The sequence below is a fragment of the Abramis brama genome (assembly GCF_963993115.1).
Source record: "Abramis brama genome assembly, chromosome: 10".
Lineage (NCBI taxonomy): Eukaryota > Metazoa > Chordata > Actinopteri > Cypriniformes > Leuciscidae > Abramis > Abramis brama.
The window spans coordinates 13,024,906-13,039,930 of record NC_139972.1 but is presented as its reverse complement, the minus strand read 5'-3'; the positions used below and the strand labels follow the sequence as shown (position 1 = coordinate 13,039,930).

General features: G+C 40.4%; 1 protein-coding gene across 4 annotated transcripts in view; it reads left to right on the top strand.

Annotated features, from left to right (window-relative positions):
• The window catches only part of dscaml1 (Down syndrome cell adhesion molecule like 1), a 111,912-nt gene extending 101,624 nt beyond the window's left edge, over positions 1–10,288 (top strand). For 2 of the 4 annotated variants that reach the window (XM_084127395.1, XM_084127393.1), the window contains exons 21-33: positions 380–533; positions 1,520–1,637; positions 1,810–1,973; positions 2,469–2,567; positions 3,229–3,417; positions 4,377–4,664; positions 4,929–5,084; positions 5,214–5,244; positions 5,399–5,517; positions 6,350–6,502; positions 6,596–6,790; positions 6,941–7,252; positions 8,134–10,288. In XM_084127395.1, the coding sequence (XP_083983521.1) occupies positions 380–533; positions 1,520–1,637; positions 1,810–1,973; positions 2,469–2,567; positions 3,229–3,417; positions 4,377–4,664; positions 4,929–5,084; positions 5,214–5,244; positions 5,399–5,517; positions 6,350–6,502; positions 6,596–6,790; positions 6,941–7,252; positions 8,134–8,666 (2,511 nt within the window). In that variant the 3' untranslated portion in view covers positions 8,667–10,288. Of the gene's footprint in view, positions 1–379; positions 534–1,519; positions 1,638–1,809; positions 1,974–2,468; positions 2,568–3,228; positions 3,418–4,376; positions 4,665–4,928; positions 5,085–5,213; positions 5,245–5,395; positions 5,518–6,349; positions 6,503–6,595; positions 6,791–6,940; positions 7,253–8,133 lie in introns of all 4 variants that reach the window. The other 2 variants (XM_084127394.1, XM_084127392.1) reach the window with 1 other exon arrangement.
• Positions 10,289–15,025: the final 4,737 nt, after the last annotated feature.

Here is a 15,025-nt window from a genome sequence, read left to right as displayed (position 1 = left end):
CGGGTAGCTAGCTACAAACATGTTAACAGTTTCACTAGCATCAGCAAAAGAAAAAAATAGGACTGTTTTCAAACAGGTTTCCTGAATAGAATAGTCCTTTAAATTTTAACTAGCTAAAAGAGAAAATCGACTGTAGAAGAAGAACATTTATGCTAAGACCCACTATAGCGCCCCTTGTGGCAGTGCTGAGAATGCGATACACTAGTGTTTAATTATGGATTGCATTTGGACACATACATTGAAACATTTGTGTCCACATACTTGTTGAGTCTAAAAACAGCTATTGTGAATTGTTTTTCTAACAGAATAACATCACAGCCCTGTCTTTATCAGCTCTAGCGTGTTTGTTCGTAACATTGTGTTCTTGCGATGATTCCAGGCACCCAGCGAATACGAAGCAAACCCTGAGCTGCTGATATACAGAATCACCCACCTGACCCGGGGTCAGCAGTATCTGATCTGGTCAGCCGCCGTCACCACTGCTGGTCGGGGCAACATCAGTGAGAAGGTGACTGTGGAGCCTGCTGGGAAAGGTGAGTCCGCCTAGAGTTTAATGGGAAAATAAGTCTTTATGAAGGCCTGTGTCATATATCTCCAATCAGCTCTGTATCCACATGCCCTATAGAAGTCAATACCTGATCTCAAATCAGACAGTTTGATAGTATCCAAGCAGTAATCAATGTCAATGTCAATTCCTGTCTGTAATTTTGCTTTATTTACTCAGCGATTATGTAGAAATTGTGCAATTGCCTGATAAGGCAGATGACTCAAGTGAGCACAGGGTCATTCTGTCACTGATGCTCTCTTCTCTTCCTTTTCCTTCATTCTCTCCTGATGGATGATGCTATAGCCTGTCATTTATTATGAGGAGAGGAGTAAAAGCAACTAAATGAGAAAGAGATGGCAGACAATGACCCGGCCAATATGCCAGACAATGAAGGGGGCAGTTCAATCAATATTTCCTGGGTCAGAAAACGAGGGAGAGAATCTATGTGTGTGTGTGTGTGTGTGTGTGTGTGTGTGTGTGTGTGTGTGTGTGTGTGTGTGTGTGTGTGTGTGTGTGTGTGTGTGTGTTAAAGAGCAAGAGTCCCTTGATGGCCAATTTTTCCATGTTCAATTTCCATTGAGTGAACTGTTGTGGTCACACACTAAATAGTCATTAAATAACATGTAGAAGTCAAACTGTATGATATATACTTTTTAAGGGTTGGTTTGCACAGAACGTGCTTTTGCGTTTAAACGTGAGGTGGAGGGCAGTGGAATGGGCAAATAAACGCAAGGTCTCGAGACAGAACACTGTGTAATGGCAAGACTCTGCAAAAAAACATGAGACAAAGATGTCCATTGTTTTGACTCAACAAAGATGTCCATCTAATGCGTGTTTACATATAAAAGCAATGGAAAAGCAACACAGTGCAATGCATTCTGTGGGAGGGGTTCAAACCTTAATTAGGTCAGTCCACGCTAAGCCCAGTATAATTTGTGCACCGGTATATGACTCTTTGTTTGTCCAACTCAGCTCCTGCTAAAATCCTATCTTTTGGTGGAACGGTGACCACTCCATGGATGAAGGAAGTCCGGCTGCCGTGCAGCTCGGTGGGAGAGCCGACACCTACCATCAAATGGACCAAAGACAGGTCTGAGATCAGCTTTTGCCAATTTCCTGAAATCCCCTATGAGATTTTGAAATATGAAAAGTGACGGTTTAGTTGTACAACCCCAAATTCCTCTTTTTTTTAGTCCTATATATTCACCTCTAGTTTATTAAAAGATGAAAAGGTCAATGTGATTGTGATTTGATCATCACAGTGAGGACACCGCCATTCCAGTCACTCAGGATGGTCACAGGAACATTCTTTCAAATGGTACCCTGGTGCTACGTTCTGTGAAAGCCGAGGATTCTGGGTACTATACCTGCACAGCGACCAACACGCTGGGGTTTGACACAATCATTGTAAACCTGCTGGTACAAGGTAAGGAAGAGTGTATTTCCACACAGTCCTGTAAAATGGTCCTGGGTCAGCTAGCTTGTTGGTCCTCGAACAGTTCCTATCAACCAATCTGAATTTAGGGCTGAGGTGCGGTCACATTAGCGAAATTTTGTGTGTAAAAAAGGTCCATTGTCCATTATAGCAATGTATGACGCACAGCTCACACAAAAGTCACTTTTAAAGCAAGCCGCCTTCTGTTGTTCAACGTGGCAAATTTGCATGACCAACTTGAATCCATTGCAAAATCATTCACTCTGAAGCAAAATTCTCGAACATGCAGATTCCTGTTGATGACTCGATTTGGACCATGAAAACTTGCTGATCAACGGAAAATGCGACCGCACCTTTAGAATGGGGGAAGAGATAAGATTGTGTCATGTTCTAGGACTAGCAAAAGTTGATCCACATTATTGTCTTCTGGTGTTTGAATATTATAAGGAAGATTTCCCATCAATCTGTGTATGTCCTGTGTTTTAGTGCCTCCAGATCAACCACGTTTGACAGTTTCCACTACGTCCACTTCTTCTATCACTTTGGCTTGGATCCCTGGAGACAATGGAGGAAGCTCCATCAGAGGTACAAGCTTTTGTCCTGCCTCTTTCTGGTCGCCTCAAACAACAAGTCTCTTTCTTTATATCTCTCTCTCCCATTATAATTTTCTTTTATCTATTTCTAAGGTTTGTTTTATTATGTTTCGCACATTCTCTCTTTTTTCTATCTCTGTCTATCTGCCTTTCTCTCCGAATGTTTAATCTGTCACTGTGTCACATGTTACTGTCAAACTGCTTGCACCTCACAGTAAATTAGGTAAAAACATAGATGTCTGTGGTGTTTGTGTGTGGAAGGGTGGGAGGAGAATAAGGAGCACACCAGGCTGTCAGTGGGTAAATCCTTTTGATGTGGAGCCCTTTATTTTGCCATCTGCCAAAGCTGAAGTGAGACACCAAATCCGTCCCGTTCCTAATGATGGGCGACGCCATATTGTGCATCTATTTGCATAACTGTGCAGTCAGCATTTTTGTCTCTCTTTGTAACTAATGGAGGTTTACAGCCATCTGATCAGCTCTTCGTCTGAGATAGTTACTCTGCGATTAGTCTGTAAGGTCAATGCGCCATCTAGTGGTGATGTTAGGAAGTCTTCATTACGGTGTCCTGAGTTATGCTTTCCATTCTATGAACAGAATCCTAGAATTCAATGAAAACAGCTGTCCCATATTGCATATGTGTGTGTGTTCAGGTTTCGTGCTGCAGTATTCAGTAGATAACACTGAGGAGTGGAAGGATGTCTTCATTAGCTCAAGCGAACGCTCTTTCAAGTTGGACAACTTGCGCTGTGGAACCTGGTACAAAGTCAAACTGGCAGCTAAAAACAGTGTGGGAGCCGGTCGCATCAGCGAGATCATTGAGGCCAAGACTCACGGCAGAGGTGAGTGGTTCTAGCTAGCTTATTTTCTTCCCTGAAGTTCACTTGTACCTTTTATCAAGATTCTTGCACCAAAAATATAATTGTTTAGTTCCTTCTTGTGACCAGTTCCTTCCTCCTTACTAACCCTTAGAATTAAATAGGCTCGTTTTGCTACTGTACCTTTAAGACAAAAATTATCATTGGCTATTTAGCATTTTTCATACTTTTTAAATTTTTTATGTCTTAAGAAGTCACTTGTGCTCACAAGGGCTGCCTTTATTAAGGCTGCATAAATACAGTAAAAACAGAAATATTGTGAAATATTATTCCAATTTAAAATAATTATTTTCTATCTGAATATATTTTATAATGTAACTTATCCCTGTGATGTAAAGCTGAATTTTCAGCATCATTACTCCAGTCTTCAGTGTCACATGATCCTCCAGAAATCATTCTAATATTCTGATTTGCTGCTAAAAAACATTTTTTATTATTATCAATGCTGAAAACAGTTGTGCTGCTTAATATTTTTGTGGAAATCATGATACATTTTTCAGCATTCTTTGATGAATAGGAAGTTAAAACCGCATTTATTTGAAATAGAAATATTTAGTAACATTATAAATAACATTACAGTCACTCGTCAATTGAATGTGTCTTTGCTGAATATAATTAATTTCATTTGAAAACAAAAAAAAACTTTTGAATGGTAATGTATATCCCTTTAAGGAAGAGTTATGTGAAATTCAAGGATAAATCTGAAATAACATCTTGTATGTGACATTTAAAAGTAAAAAGTAGACCTTCATAGATTAAATCATAACCAATCTATTGCATCAATACAACACATTATTATAGCATGAACTCAGCCAATCATTGTTATAGATTTTATGTATTATATATGGTAATCAATCTATAACACATTAGTATATTGTAGTATGAACTCAGCCAATCATTAGTTTTATTTCTTGTTTTTGCAGAGCCGCAGTTCAATAAGGACCAGCCCCTCTTCACTCACATCAACTCTACCCACGCCCGGCTCAACCTGCAGGGCTGGACGAGCGGCGGCTGCCCCATCACTGCTGTCCTTCTAGAGTTCCGTCCCAAAGGCACCTGGGCCTGGCAGAGCGTGCGCACCAATGCCTCTGCTGACATCTTCCTCGCTGAGCTGCGTGAGGCCACCTGGTATGAGCTGAAGATGAAGGCGTGCAACAGCGCCGGGTGCGGGAACCAGAGCTCCCAGTTTGCCACGCTGGATTATGATGGCAGTACGTCCCAGCTATAATAAAATAACATGATGTGAATGCACCATCAGTCAAGTCCCTCAATTGTCATTCAATACTTGTACGGATGTCCAGATATATTTCCTCCAGGGCCAGGGCATGTACTACAGGACGACACAAAAGAACATGTACAATTAGCAGCTAAATCAATTAATTAATCTGTTTTTAGGCCTGAATTTTAGCGATAAGAGCCTTGACATGAGCTTTATCTCGATCTTTTCACTTATCTCTATTTCCTTTCCTCCGCAGGCACTATTCCGCCTATTAAGTCAGCGCGAGGGGAAGGGGACGATGTTAAAAAGCTTTTCTCTATCGGCTGCCCAGTCATCCTGGTCACGTTAGGCATGGCGCTACTCTTTATTATCCGCAAGAAACGCAAAGAAAAGAGACTCAAGAGACTCAGAGGTAAGTAAGAGAGTGAAAGAGGCGGTATGTATTTTTAATGTGTATGTATGTATGTATATATATATATACAGGTCAATTCTGAGAATCAATTTACGGGTTTGAATAAAAGAACTCTGTTTGCTTCTGTAGATGCTAAGAGCTTGGCTGAGATGCTTATCAGGTAAGGATATAGTTAATAGTCTGTGTAAAGATTAAACTCCTAAATTAAAACATTGATCTCATTCATTCCTTATGAAATGTGTGTGTTTAAGGAAGTGGCAGTGGCAATACTTTTTTGTGTGTGTCTTTCTGTGGTTGTTTTGCACCTGGAGCAGTAAGAACAATCGAAGTTTTGACACTCCAGTTAAAGGCCCACCTCAGGGACCCCGACTGCACATAGATATCCCTCGTGTGCAGCTGCTCATCGAGGATAAAGAGGGAATCAAACAGATAGGTCAGTGTATGTGTGTGTATGCATGATGTGCTGTTGAGTCATATGGAAGTCATAGCAATATACCTGTAAGAAATATATACGATGGATGGATGGATGGATGGATGGATGGATGGATGGAGGGATGGATGGAGGGATGCATGGAGGGATGCATGGATGGATGGATGGATGGATGGATGCATGGATGATAGATAGATAGATAGATAGATAGATAGATAGATAGATAGATAGATAGATGGATGGATGGATGGATGGATGGATGGATGGATGGATGGATGGATGGATGGATGGATGGATGGATGGATGGATGGACGGACGGACATAGATAGATAGATAGATAGATAGATAGATAGATAGATAGATAGATAGATAGACAAAGATAGATGGATGGATGCATGGAGGGATGCATGGAGGGATGCATGGATAGATAGATAGATAGATAGATAGATAGATAGATAGATAGATAGATAGATAGATAGATAGATAGATAGATAGATAGATAGATAGATAGATAGATGGACAGACAAAGAGATAGATAGATGGATGGATGGATGGATGGATGGATGGATGGATGGATGGATGGACGGACATAGATAGATAGATAGATAGACAAAGATAGATAGATAGATAGATAGATAGATAGATAGATAGATAGATAGATAGATAGATAGATAGATAGACATACAAAGAGATAGATAGACAGACAGACAGACAGACAAAGATAGATAGACAAAGTTGATTCCTGAATGAAACCTGGCTCAAGAACTCCTGAACTATAAAAGTAAAACAACATTTTCCTCAAGGTCTCTCTGTTTTTCTCTGCTGTGTGCGATAGGTGAAGACAAGGCCACCATCCCTGTGACGGACACTGAGTTCAGCCAATCAGTGAACCCTCAGAGCTTCTGTACGGGTGTGTCTGTACATCACCCCGCCCTCATCCAGAACACCGGCCCTTTGATTGACATGTCAGACATCAGGCCTGGCACCAGTATGTCATAGCTCACCCACTTATTCCAAATTAGACAGAAGATGGTATCATTTGTGAATGTTTCATATACTCTCTCATTTGACCTTTTCTCAGATCCAGTATCGAGGAAGAGCGTGAAGTCTGCGCACAGCACAAGGAACCGCTATTCCAGCCAGTGGACTCTGACGAAATGCCAGGCCTCCACACCTGCTCGCACTCTCACCTCAGACTGGCGGACAGTGGGCTCCCAGCACGGCATCACGGTCACAGAGAGTGACAGCTACAGCGCCAGCCTGTCCCAGGACACAGGTCAACACACACACAAATTTCAGATTTTAATTATATGTATGGTCTCATTAGCCAGACTTTGAAAGAAAGGGGCCGTTTTACCAGCATATGAAGTGATCGACCACAGTTTAACAGTGTGTTCACACTAACTCTGTTCTCTCCTGTCCTCAGATAAGGGACGTAACAGTATGGTGTCCACCGAGAGTGCGTCTTCCACGTATGAGGAGCTGGCCCGAGCGTACGAACACGCTAAGCTGGAAGAACACCTGCAGCACGCCAAGTTTGAGATCACAGAGTGCTTCATCTCAGACAGCTCCTCTGATCAGATGACCACCGGAACCAATGATAACGCAGACAGCATGACCTCTATGAGCACACCATCCGAACCAGGCATCTGTCGCTTCACTGCCTCCCCACCCAAACCACAGGACTACGACCGCGGCAAAAATGTGGCAGTGCCCATTCCCCACCGCGCCAACAAGAGTGAGTTGACGACACATTTAGGTGGTTTTAAGGGGGTAATCTTAAGCGTTTAGTGCTGGAGCTGTGAAGTCCAGAACTGTTTCTCCCTTTTTATAAATAATAATTATTGTATAAAATATTATAGATATCATATTTTATTAAATAACTATTTATTGTAATATGTGTTATAATAATAGTTATTATGAAGGGGTTAAATTAAATATATAAAAAAATGGTATGATCTCAGTAAAGTGTGAAATATAAAAAAGGTGTACATATATATATACTGTATATATATATATATATATATATATATATATATATATATATATTTATTTATTTATATATATACATACTTTACAAATATTATATTATAGTTAATGGTTTAAATGTTTTTGCATATGTATCATTTCATTGAATGTTTTCTGATATTTCTGAGGGTTTATTTAAAAAAAAAATTTTTTTTAATATTGGTTCTAATATATTCATTAAAAAAGTTAAAAAATAACTACAAATGTTTTGTATATTTTTATTATTATTTATATCAGAAATATAAAATGTCTTCGGTTTTGGTTGTTTTTGTCTTTGGGTTTGCATATGCTATCATTTTAACTGTTTTATATTTATGAGTGTTTGTTTAAAAAAATATATTTTTACATAATTGTATTATTTTATATCATTTCTGATATTATAAAATTAATATAATAATTTAATATTTCTGATGGTTTACACTTTAAAGAATAGTTCCACAGGTATGACACAGCAGGCCTGTGTTTTGTGTATTGTTGCAATAAAATCTCTGCATGCTAATATATATTCATTTTAAAAAACATTATCTATAGAACAGCCTCCAACAACAGAGGCTGAACACTGTTCAACTGACACTTCCCTCTGTTCTGCAGGTGAGTACTGTAACCTCCCCCTATACATGAAGACGGACCCTTTCTTCCGGAAACAAGCAGAGCTGCACGACCCTTGCCCTGTGGTCCCGCCCCGCGAGGCCTCCATCCGGAGCCTCGCTGCCCGGGCCTACCACACACAGGGCCGCCACATGACATTAGACCCCTCCAAGCAGCAGGCCCTGACGCTGGGCCACGGTGGCCTGAGCAGCCTGACCAGCTCAGGGGCCTCTGGTACGTCGGGCCCAGCCTCAAGCGGGGCCGCTGGGAGCTCCAGCATCAGCTCAGGCACGGCCACCCTGCCCCAGAGGACTCTCACCATGCCCAGCACCTCCTCCACCTCCTCGGCCCCCAGCGGGGCGGTCGCCGCTGGAGCAGGAGCCAGTGCAAGCTCCACGGGAGGCAGCGGCCTAACACCCGGCAGCTCCAAGGTCGGGGGATCCAGAGACTCTCTGCTAGAGAGCAGCTCGTCCGGCCTGGGAAGACTGCAAAAGCAGAATGCTGGGGCGTACTCCAAATCCTACACTCTGGTGTAGCTCACGTGTACACACATACAGTACGTTAACACACACACACACACCTGGAGTCTGGGCAGGGGCGGAAACGAACAATGGCGGGACAGGGGTCTCTCTCTTTCCTCTCTTTTACCTTTATTTGCTTTCCTTTTTTATTCTTCTGCTCAAGCTTTTTATCTGGCCTTCTCCAGGATTAAATATGCCAAACCCCTGACCCTTTCCCCTAATTTTGCCTTCTTTTTGTTTTAAGTTGTATCCTTCTCTCACCCTCCCCACCTACCCCCACTCCTCCTCTCTGTCAAAGACACCTTGGACCTTATGCACGAAATGCTTTCCATGTGCACTTGTTCATTTGATTTCTCGACTTCAGAAAATAGGAAAAAGAGGTTTTAAGAGATATATTGTTTCGCATTGATCCGTCTAGATGTTTTTAGGCTGTTGAAAAAGTGTCTCTTTTTTATGTCTCTCGCATAGCTTCATACTGCAACGCATTGCCTCGGAAAGCTTATGCATAAACGAATCCACCACGGTGTTCACCTTCCGCCCCTCCTGATCCACATCGGTCTGGAAAAACAGCTTGAGGACGAAAGTCTCAACCGCCTGAATCGAGTCTTTGGGATTTTTTTTCATGCAATTGATGACACAGTATAGAGTGTTATTGACTATTTTGTAAACAAACAAGAAAAAAAAAATCAAGAAAAAAAATGTCTGGAGCCATTTTCACAGCGGATGTATGGTTACTGTACTTTTTATGTTTCTTTTTTTTGTTCGTTTTCTATTTTCGAAATTTTGAACTTTAGCACTAAGGAGGGCTGGGTGGATCCACTGAGCTTTCTCAAGCTTGTGTATGTGTGGTGTGTGTGCATGTGTATGTATATGTATATGTGTAAATATATATGTATACATGTGGCAAGCACACACCTTTGAGGGACCTCTCGGCATCGGAAAGGGATCGGCTTGGAGACGCCAAGTGCCACCCATTGAGCTACACGGTCTAGAGTTGGTCTGAAAGGGGGACAGGATGTAGGGAGTATGTAAAGGGTAGACGCATCTCCCTTCTCGTCAAGAAAGGCTCTTGTTTTGCTGTTTGTTGGTTGGTTGGTTGGTTCGTTCGTTTGTTCGATTGTTTGTGTTTGATGCCATATACTTATCACCCCTCCTTCCCCACCCAGACCTCCCACAAAAACGTCACCACTTCCTCTGTCTCACTGTGAACGCGTAACAGCCTCTCCTGGATGGACCGAGCGCAGGCAGAAAGGCGGGAAGAGGGCAAAGAGGTAGGGAGGAAGTAGAGGCAGACGGGCGGGTGAACAGAGAAGGAGAGATATCTGCCGTCGCTGTGTAGCTTTTCTGCGTTTGTTCATCGTTTCTCTTTATTCTTTGCTTTCCTTCCCCACACGAAGACTCTAGCGGTCATTCCTATTTGAAGGTCTTAGAGACTCTAGCTTTAGGTAGCGCAGGGGTGAATAAAGGAGGGAATGAGTGAAATGTAGGAGGGGAAGGTTTCATTCAGCCCCTAAATGAATCGAATATCCTCTCAATCCTCCTTCGTTCACTCAGTTTCCAAAGCAAAGCCCCATCACAGAGAAACTTCCAAAAATCGACAAACTCTCCCAATGATTTCAATGAAAAAAAAAAAAGTACTACATCAGGGCTCCTGCAATACAAAAGAAAAAAAAAGAAAATATATTGCAATGTTTGTTGTCAAAATATATACATATATATTTCTATCTAAAGATATAGTAAATATATACGTGGTGAGAGCAGAGATTTAATGCCATATCTAATTGAAAAAGAAAAATTTTATTTTAAAAAAAGATTTGAAGACAATCGCTCAGTGGGAGGTGCAGCAGTAAGCGAGAGGAGGTGTCGATCACGAAACGCTGAGACAAACGGGTAACATAACTAAGAGAGATTGAAAAAGAACGGCAGAGGGTGTGTTTCGACATGCCGTAGCAGTCGCCGTGTAGGGAATTCTGGGGAAAAGACCTTAGAGATTCCCAAACTAACTTCCTGTCATCGTGATAATCAGCCGGGCTGCATAATGCAACATGTCTGTATGGTATAAAGGAGATATTTATGGACATTTCCCAACACACTCTCTACAGTTGCTTGGAAACAATGGAAATGTGCCACTGCAACTCCAGCTCGTAGATGGACCCACGATATCTGTGAGCGCCATCTGAATCCATGCACCATCTCTACTGCCCGACGAATAGTATTAAATACCCACAGTGCTTTGAGAGCTTTCCGTCAGGCCCTTGAAGAGACAGTTCACCCAAAAATTCTAATTCGGTCATCATTTATTTACTCACTCTCTGTCGTTCCAAATCGTATGACGTTATTTCCTCTGAGGAACACAAAAGAACACAAAAGAAGATTTTGAAGTGTTTTTTTGTTTTTTTTTCATAAAATGAAAGTAGGGGTGATGCAATATACTTCCAGACAGCAACATAGTGTCGGTCGGTCCAGATCCGGAACACGTACCAGATGTGGGCCGGATCTGGGCCGACACTATGTTGCTGTCTGGGCTGGTATTGACGATAACCAAAATACTGATATCGTGTTAATACTATAATAATCCAATGCCTGGTTGACACTCCAACTTAGTAGATGGCTGTAGGTATTGCAATAATATAGTTTTTGTGCAACGATAATTGTGTAGTGAAAATCTGATATTGTGACAGGTCTAAATGAACAAAATTTTAACCCCATTGACTTTCATTGAATAGCCCCCCCCCAAAAAAAAATTTACAAAATATCTTCTTTCATGTTTCAAAGAAGAAAAGAAAGTCATAAAAGTTTAGAATGACATGGGATAACAAATTATTACAAATTCAAATTTCTGGGTGAACCGTTCATTTAAGGTGAGATCGCTCCTGTGATTTAAAAAATTCAAGCTTTCAGCATGTCTGAAAGGTCAGATCTTATATATCAGGGGAAAGATCACTACATTTACCATTAGCCCCTGCAGACTCCAGCACAGGAAATAGCACACATTTATAGTTTGTTCAACAGGATTCAGTTTTATGCAGCCGCCTGAGCATATCTCATGTTAGGAAGACTTGACGCAACAAATCCTAAGGGACAGAATAGGGTTGTGTCGTGTTGGGTTTAAAATTGAGCTGATTGAACGATAATATATCTGTTTGTGGCATATGAAAAAAAAGGAGATGTTTTATTGGTGGCTTGATAAATTAGGATTGTGTAAGATAAATAAATTTGATCGCCCAGATCTAAACCAATCTTGAGACAGAGTTGCGAAGAATGTGGACTTGTTTTAAAAACAATGAAAGAAGTATGTGTTCCTCTTATTGCTGCTCAAATGCCCACTGACTGGGTTTTGTCCGCCTGTCTGTTTGATGGCAGACGCGCCCAGAGCATTTTGCCATGAACGTTTCATTAGGATTAGACCAATATCTATATCAGTATTCATGCCTGTTCAGGTGAACACATTTTGTGAAAATATTCCCTTGACCACCCCAGAAAGCCCTTACGTCCCATGATTTTTCACATTTAAAAGACAGTTGCTGACTTGAAATGAATTAGATTTTTTGTTTTGGGTTTTTTTTTTTTGCTTTATTTATAAAAATATATGTATCCAACTGAGTTCTTTGTTTGATTCTAAGATGATTTATGTTGAAAAGAAAATGCAGTTGTGTTGCGCAACGGGGCAGGCCTGTTTAGCCAGTCGAATCAGGGAACCCCAAGCTCCGGCCAATCACAGGAGAAGCTGTGTGAATACTGGGCGGAGTCAGAAATAGAACTCCACCCCCACAGCCTGTTTCCCCGCCCAAATGATCCGATTAGCCCCTTTTCATCAACTAATAAAAAATCCTGCTATACCCAAGACCTCCCTGTCAGCATAATTTCTAATCTACAAATAAAGACTCTTGTATATATGAAACTGTTTTGTATAAATAATTACTATTTTCGACATCTCCATTAGCAACCAGGGCACAATTGTAAGTCTGGTTAAAGGTATACCTTTAAATGTGAGGGGATTAAAAAGACAAAAAAGCATAAAATCTAACAAAAAGTACTTTACACCTTGAGTTTTGAATGGGGCACATAAACCCAGACCAGACGTCTGGTGTTTGATTTATATTTTCCTTTTTATAATTTGTCTTATGTTTTTATTAATTTATGTTGTTGGTTGTTTTGTTTGTTTTTACTTTTGTTTTGTTTCTACCTTTTGGTTAACTTGACGAAAAATGGCATTGCATGCTCTGAATATTTTGCTGGTTATTAAAAGAAAAAGGAAAAGGAGACAAATAACTAAAAGGGAAAAAAGTTTAAAAAATGCGGAGGGGATTCCTAAACTTTTATGGAAAAGTTGCTTCAATTTGCAATTGCTTGTGTTTAAATATACAGTTTTTTTTCTATGAAAACAAAACAAAAACAGAAAAAGAGTACTCCAACACCTTGTGCAATAAAGCTATCTTTCTATGAATGGTGCCTTGACCCTTGTGTGATTTTTTTAAATATATATCAGTGATTCTTGAGATAAGGGACAAAACATGTTTTAGATTGACTTAATTTGTGTGGACTCCTTCAGGGGCATTAAAAAAAGCATGCTATTATAATTGGATTCATCAAACAGCGTAAAGTCGTCAATTATGTAGGCTAATAATGGTGTTCAGTAAAAGTGCTAAATGATTAAATACATTCTCTACATTTTAATCCTGGGTTTAGTTCCTTAATTCTCTACACTCCTTTTTAACCATAACCAGTCCTTAAATCAGACATAATACCATGTTGAGTTGCTTTTTTAATATTTTAACACAATAAATGGAAAAAATAATAAAATGTTTCTTTCAAAATAAACAGAAACCTTCATCTGACGGTGTTGAAAACTGACGGGGTTGACAAAAGACCAACCCCATGAGATACAACTCATGTTTAAGCTAATGTTTAATTTAATACAACAATCCTTCCAGTGGTTTGTTTTTCTCCTTTTAGCAGTAGGCTACTCTGTACAGGCTATGTCTCATTCTGGGTCTCCAGCAGCTCACAGAATACAAAGTTGTTTGGTTGAGTGTAATGGTAGGCTGTAGCAGCAACAGAAATGTTCCCATGTGAATCCAGGATCTGTAGCCTGTCTTTAAAGCGCATACATTACATGAACTAATCAGTTGTTCCACAAGGTGGCAAAACTGGTCCCACCAGATCCAGAAAATTTGTAAGAAACATGGGGGAAACCTAATCCGATGACTAGGCTTTATAGCAATCCAGCCATCAGAATCCGTTCCCCCATCCCCCTGATGATAAGAGATGCTGATGTGGTGTTTTAAAAGATGCTTATTCTATCCTGTATGTGCATTGAGCTTAACTAGATCAATTTGATAAATATTATTTAGAACCTCCATGATGAAGGCTCCATCATCATGTACACATGAACACGTACATGGAAACATAACTCGCAATTGCGAGTTTTTATCTAAGTTTATATCTTGATATTCAGAGAAAAACAGTCACAATTATGAGATGTAAACTCAGTCAAACTAACTTAAAGGATAATTCCGGTATTTAGCACTTTGAGTCTCTTTTCTGGTTTGTTTTGGATGAGCTAGAGTGGTGGACACAGAAATTTTGACGATGGGTCCTGTCTCGACTTTTTGACTCGTTTAGAATCGCCTTTGACTGCTTCAGAGTGGCTGGCTAGGGGCATGCACGAACATGTCCTTAAAACAACCCTTAACGTTTGTTTTCAAAACTGTGCAACTCACCGAGTGGTTAGTGGTGTTCGTTGATGATCCAAAACAAATATATCGGCGCAATGTATGATTTCAATCCGTGTTATTTGCTAATAGTGGAACTATTTTTTCAGATACCTCACAACCGCGTATAAACTTCCGCTAGATATTTGAGTCTGAAGCGCAGTAATATCAACGAGCAATGAGTCCTCCAACAGAAATCAATGGGATTTTACAAAATGCCAAATAAAACAGGACAGAAACTGTATTTCGCTATGCTACTTGTTTTTAATCATCAACGAACACTAACCACTCGGTGAGCTGCACAGTTTTGAAAACGAACGTTAAGGGTTGTTTTAAGAACATGTTCGTGCATGCCCATAGACAGCCACTCTGAAGCGGTCAAAGGCGATTCTAAACGAGTCAAAAAGTCGAGACAGGACCCATCGTCAAAATTTCTGTGTCCACCACTCTAGCTCATCCAAAACAAACCAGAAAAGAGACTCAAAGTGCTAAATACCGGAATTATCCTTTAAGTCAAAATTGTGAGATAAAAAGTTGCAATTATACCTTCTTTATTTGTTTTATTCCGTGTCGAAAACAAGCTTCCATGGTCGCGCATGCGCATTGCAAAGTAACACGAGTTTGGTAGCCTAACAGTATTTGGCTGGTCAAGTTACATAA